The 6,801-nt window shown below is 41.7% G+C and overlaps 1 protein-coding gene across 1 annotated transcript in view; it reads right to left on the reverse strand.

Annotated features, from left to right (window-relative positions):
• The window catches only part of LOC109326384, a 6,863-nt gene continuing 1,568 nt past the window's right edge, over window positions 1,507–6,801 (reverse strand). Inside the window, 5 exon segments of the mRNA XM_019559073.1 lie at window positions 1,507–3,137; window positions 3,184–4,433; window positions 4,668–5,974; window positions 6,108–6,371; window positions 6,437–6,783. Of these exon segments, the coding sequence (XP_019414618.1) occupies window positions 1,507–3,137; window positions 3,184–4,433; window positions 4,668–5,974; window positions 6,108–6,371; window positions 6,437–6,783 (4,799 nt within the window).

The raw sequence follows: 6,801 nt of genomic DNA on the forward strand, positions 1-6,801 counted from the left end.
CCTCATCCTCATTCACGTCCTCATCCTATCCTCATCCTCTTCCTCTTCCTCATCCTAATGCTATCCTCCTCCTCATTCTCGTCCTCATCCTGATAAAAACTACTTTTATTTATTAAAAGGGACAAAACTTTTAGTTTAAAATATATTGTTATTAAATTCATTTTTTTTTTGGTTTCCCACAGGTATCCTCGCACTGGAGGCAATCCTGTCCGAGCCGGGCACATCCACAGGTAAGTGGGGCTAACTCTTCGAACAGGCATTTTTTCCATCCACAAGACTCGAACCCGGGTTCTTGCTTAAGGGGAATCAAGCATGTACCACTTGAACCAACACCCGTTGGTTGTTATTAAATTCATTGATACTACATTTATATGATTAATAAGCAAATATTAATTTAAGTTGAGGTAAAATCATTTCATTAATATAACAAAACAAACAATAATCAAAATATAACAAATAAAAGTAAATGAGGATAAAGAATAAATATTATTATTATTATTATTATTATTATTATTATGCACGTGAATAAGGAGGATTGGGGTCTTAGAACGAGATTGGCATTTTGGGCAAATTAGGTTAGAGAGGATTGTTCTTCCTCATTGTGCCGTCATACTCCATGAACTGGATGAAGAGTTCTTCGCCGTCGGAGGATCAACGAGATCTGAATGATGGTTGCGGAGGAAAGAGCATGCCCATTCATGACGGCTGTTATGGGTACGAGAACTCGGGTCAACCCGACCGTGAGGGGACACGCCGAGCCTGAGGTGCGTTTTGACAGTGGTGGTGGTGTCGTTCATGACATTGACGACGATAGGAGCTTGCGTTTCTACGTCCGAACACGACTTGGCCATAGATATGGAGTCTTCGGGTCCCACGGCGAGGGGAAGAGAGTGAATCTTTTAACCACCTCGTCTCCTTCTTCTTCTCCGGCCAACATACTCGTACGGCACGACTTCCGGCTTCACACCTTGATTTCGCGGTGGTGGGGGCGGTGGAACAGGTTGACATGTTTATTGTTTTCTTTTGGTTCATGGTTTACCGAATGAGACATTGATGGGTGATTGATTGTGGTTTTAATTGATGGGTTAAGGGGATGAATCCCATTACTGATTTAATCTATTGTTTGATGGTCCTATAGTACATATGTTTCATTATTGGAAAGAAGTTGATTCTGCTTTAGGTGTTAAATTGATGTGTTTGATTTAGTTTACGCTGTTTTTGTTTGTTCATTAGAGGGAAAGTAAGCATTCATGAGTTTCCAGTGTTACAACATGTAAATCAATGGCATAAGAATGTATATGAGTGTGTTTCTATTTATGACATTCAGGATGCAAGTATTATCAATGTTACTGGTATATATATTATGAAGTTGTATGAGAACTAATATGAATAGCAGAAACCTAAACAATCTGCCTTTGCTTACAAACAGTGATGACTTTTAGTGTTTTAGATGAAAGTATATACATGTATATGTTAGTATTTAAACATGAAGAAAATACGATGGTTTCACAATGAAGATGTATGATGCTTGATCTTGAATTCACTGCACATCTCGGTCATCATCTTGTTGTTCAGGTTTGTGGCATTGTCCGTGATGATCTTGTTGGGTAACCCATATCTACACACCAACTCCTTTTTAATAAATCGTAGCACCACTGTTCTGGTCACATTGGCATATGAACATGCCTCAACCCACTTTGTGAAGTAGTCGATGGCCACGAGGATGAAGCGATGTCCATTGGAAGCCTTCGGTTCTATTGGTCCGATAACATCCATTCCCCACATGGAGAAAGGCCATGGTGCTGAAAGGACATTTAGAGGACTTGGTGGAGCATTGATGTTGTCTGCATAAATTTGACATTTGTGGCACTTCCTGACATAAGCACAACAGTTTGTCTCCATTGTCATCCAAAAGTAACCTGCTCTTAAGATCTTTCTAGCCATACCATGTCCGTTTGCATGGGTCTCAAACGAGCCTTCGTGCACGTCTTTGAGTATTACCTCGGCTTCTTTCTCTTCTAGGCATCTAAGGAGTACCATGTCATGATTCCTTTTGTAAAGAATATCGCCATCTAGAAAGAAACCCATGGCCAGTCTTCTCAAGGTTCTCTTGTCAGTCTCCGAGGCCCCAATGGGATACTCATTTGTCTGTATATAGACCTTGATGTCATGATACCATGACTTTCCATCTTGCTCTACTTCTATTGCACAACAATGGATTGGTTGATCCCTGCTTTCTATTCGGATGAGAGGTTGATCCTTCCCATTTATATGGAACATTGAGGATAATGTGGATAAGGCTTCGGCTAGTCTGTTATCCTCTCTCGGGATGTGGTAGAAGTTGATCTGTTCGAAATGCTCAGCCATTCTATGGATATACTCCTTGTAAGGTACTAGTTTGTTGTCACGGGTCTCCTATTCTCCTTTTAGCTGATGGATGACCAGGGCTGAGTCCCCGAAGACCTCTAGAATTTTAACCTTTCTTTCTAATGCTTCCTGCAAACCTAGGGCACATGCTTCATATTCGGCTATATTGTTGGTGCAATCAAAACATAACCTGGCAATAATAGGAGTGAAGTCGCCTTCTGGAGATACGACTACGACCCCTATGCCGTGTCCGAGTGCATTGGATGCCCCATCGAATACTAATGTCCACACACCATCTTTTGTTGGTTCTCCCAAGGATAGACTCATGATACCCTCATCTGGGAACTCTTGGTTCATTGGTTCGGTCTTCTCTATGGGTTGACTAGCAAGATAATCTGCAAGGGCACTACCTTTGATTGCTTTCCGTGTCACATATACTATATCATATTCCGACAATAAGACCTGCCATCGAGCGATCCTTCCTGTTAATATTGGTTTCTCAAAGATATACTTCACAGGATCCATCTTTGAAATCAGACAAGTGGTGTGACTCAACATATACTGCCTCAATCGGCGAGATACCCATGCTAACGAACAACAGGTACGTTCTAGCAATGAGTATCTCGTCTCGTATCTCGTCTCGCACTCAGTGAACTTCTTACTTAGATAGTATATGGCTTGCTCTTTTCTGCCTGATTCGTCATGTTGGGCTAAGACACATCCCATAGAGTCCTCTAGCACTGTTAGGTACATTAGAAGAGGTTGACCAGGTACTAGAGGCATCAATATTGGGGGTTTAGTCAAATATTCCTTTATTTACTGGAGGCATTAATATTGGGGGTTTGGTCAAATATTCCTTTATGCTTTCAAAGGCTCTCTGGCAATCGTCATTCCACCGAACTGCCTGACTCTTCCTTAATAGCTTGAAGATTGGTTCACAGGTAGCTGTTAGCTGAGAAATGAACCTGGATATATAGTTTAAACGCCCTAAGAAACCTCTGACTTCCTTCTCAGTTCGGGGTGCTGGCATTTCAATGATTGCTCTGACCTTCTCGGGATCTACTTCAATTCCTTTCTGGCTTACAATGAAACCAAGGACTCGCCCTGATTTAACCCCAAAGCTACATTTTGTAGGATTTAGCTTGAGGCTATACTTTATGAGTCGTTCAAACAACTTCCTTAAATTCTCCATGTGTTCCCCCTCTGATTTGGACTTGCATATGATGTCGTCTACATAGATCTCCACCTCCTTATGCATCATGTCATGGAAAAGAGCTACCATGGCCCTTTGGTATGTGGCCATAGCATTCTTAAGACCAAAAGGCATGACTAGATAGCAAAAGGTTCCCCATGGGGTGATGAAAGTAGTTTTATCCACATCTTCTGAAGCCATTTTGATCTGATGGTAACCTGAGTACCCATCCATGAAGGAGAAAAGAGCATGGTCTGTAGTGCTGTCAACCAATACATCTATATGAGGTACCGGGAAATCATCCTTTGGGCTAGCTTTGTTCAAATCTCGGTAGTCAACGCAGATCCTGAGTTTGCCTCCTTTCTTTGGTACTACCACAACATTGGCCACCCAACCTGGATATGTAGAAACCGTCACGAATCCAGCATCTAGCCATTTCTCCACCTCCTCTTTCACCCTTAAGGAAATATCTGGCTTTATCCTTCGTAGTTTCTGCTTAACCGGACGTGAATCTGGATTCAACGGAAGCTTGTGTTCCACTATGTTTCTATCCAGACCGGGCATGTCAACATACGACCAAGCGAACACATCTTTGAACTCATGCAGAAGTTGAATCATCTTTTTGCGTTCTTCTTCTTTCATCAATGTACCTACTTTCACTTCTCTTTTGTCGTCCTCTGTCCCCAAATTTACTAACTCAGTGGGCTCTTCATGAGGCTTAATCTCTTTGGACTCTTGCTCAACCATCCTTAATAACTCAGGTGATGCTTCCCATTCTTCATCACTATCTCCCTCATCGAACTGATTAACTAGATGACCATGATTGTATGTGTGGCTCATAACACGATTATTATTTCTGGAGTTAAAGTTGGATCTGCATTAGGTTGATGTTGTGATTAGTTAATTTTTTCATGGTTTTACTTTTTGTGTGTGTTTGTTTTAGTTGTGCAAGTAAAAAATGAAGAATAGAATGAAACACATAATATGAAGAAAGAGATGCATTTTATTGAATTCAAAACGTGTACTATTCAATGAATCCTTATTCGAAAAGAAAGAAAATAAACCCAATAGCTTTAGACATGGCTAAGGGATTCTAGCATCTTATTACATTGTTTCTAAAAACACTTGTGCAGATGCGTCTTCCTCTATCCAATTGTTGAGAGTGGTGCCTGGAGGACACTGAACAATGTAGTTTGCCCCACCTTCTGAATCATCATCTCCCAAAACAGCAATCATTTTGGGTTCCCAGCCTGCACTAACAAAGTTCTTGCTAATATGTGGGATGAACATCCCTCCAGCTTCATACTCCCACTGCCCCAGGCGAGCCATTCTTCTTTTCTTATTCTCTTCAGCAGTTCTTTCCCTATCTTCCCGAGTGGGTCTATATCCCAGGCCATACCGATCTTTAGTGTGATGTATCATGACGATATTTTCTCTTCCTTGGCCATACTTCCCGAGCCCTTTTCCAGGTTGGTAGCCCTTCTGCAGCATTACTTTGGCCAGCATCAGTGATGCCTCCGAAGGTTGGGGGCGTAGTGTAGGTGTCCCCCCTCCTACAAATGAAGCGTTGGCAATCTCTAGTGCTTGGAAGGATGTTCCAATAGCTTCCTCTGCTGCTTCAATGTACAGAGTGTCAAGAGATCTTGATACCAACATATTTTCTTCTCCAAGAATAGTGAGGAGTTTTCCATCCACTATAAACTTAACTCGTTGGTGCAATGTAGAAGGTACAGCTCCTGAAGCATGGATCCATGACCTTCCCAACAAACAGCTGTAACTAGGATTAATGTCCATGATATGGAATACTATTTGGAAAATGCATGGTCCTATTTTTATAGGCAACTCCATTTCTCCCATGACATCCCTGTTGGATCCATCAAATGCCTTCACCACTATAGAGCTTGGTCTCATATACGATGCATCGACTGGAAGCCTAGACAACGTCCTTTTCGACATGACATTGAGAGATGAGCTATTATCGATAAGAACTTTGCCAATTAGGAAATTCTGAAACATTATAGAGATGTGCAGAGGATTAGTGTGTCCCATTCCCTCAGAAGGTATTTCCTGATTGCTAAAAGATATGTAATTGTCAGCTACAATGTTATTGATGATGCCACCAAGCTTGTCTGTGGTTATGTCGTGACTAACATGTGCACGATTCAGTATCTCCATTAGCACTTTTCTGTGGGGTTCAGAGCTCATTAGCAGAGACAAAATGGATATCCTGGCTGGAGTGCAGTTTAGTTGATCCACGGCCTTATACTCAGTCTGCTTTATGAATTTCAGAAATTCACAAGCCTCTTCATTAGATATTTCCCCTTTATCTCCACGATTATGCAACAGGTCATTCAGATTGGCCTCCAATTCATCTTCTACATGGATATATACTTTCCTTTTTTCCTTTATCTCTGGCTAAGGCCTTTTCAGCATCTGAGGGAACATAGACACGTCCACTTCTAGTTATCCGATTGTCCCCAACAACATTGGTGACTTCTATCTGTTGCTCAGTTGTCTATGAATTCCCTCCACTATAGATCCATGGTACCGCTTTATCTGTTTTGTAAGGGAAAGGTTGTGGTTTCTCTTCTGCTGCAGGCCTCAGAACAGGCTCCATCCTACTTATGACTAGTACCCATCGAGTTATTTGTGGGTGTAACTGAGCATTATCCGGAATGTTCAATACAGGTTCATATCGAGTAATTGATGGCCTCATAGTCCTTCTCATGTCTTCCTCACTTCTAGTGGTAGCGTTAACAACTTGATACGAATGCCCCCTCTCTATTGTGATCAACCTCATATCCAACATTTTCTGCAACAAGATCTTAAATTCTGGACACTCCTCTAGGGTATGACCTACTTCGCCATGCAACTCACAATCAGTTGATTTTCATCTTCCACCATCTTTTCCACCATCCCACGCTTACACATCTCTTGAAAAATTACCCTCATGAGTGTTTTTACTTCATTTGCTTCCCATATGAATGCTCTACCTTGAGCCTCCTCTACAACATTCACACCCTGATTACCATGATTAGGTAATGGATTTCTATCCACGTCTGGCACAGTAGGCTTGAAATGTAGTTGTTTGGCATTGATTAGGTTTTGCACCTTATGCTTCAAAGCCTTACAATGTTCGATGGAGTAGCCAATGACTCCAGAGTGGTACTCGCAGGTAACATTGGGATTAAACCAAACCCCAGGTGATTCGGGCACTGTTCCTACTATAGGGCTTATCATTC

The sequence above is a fragment of the Lupinus angustifolius genome, chromosome LG02 (assembly GCF_001865875.1).
Source record: "Lupinus angustifolius cultivar Tanjil chromosome LG02, LupAngTanjil_v1.0, whole genome shotgun sequence".
NCBI lineage: Eukaryota > Viridiplantae > Streptophyta > Magnoliopsida > Fabales > Fabaceae > Lupinus > Lupinus angustifolius.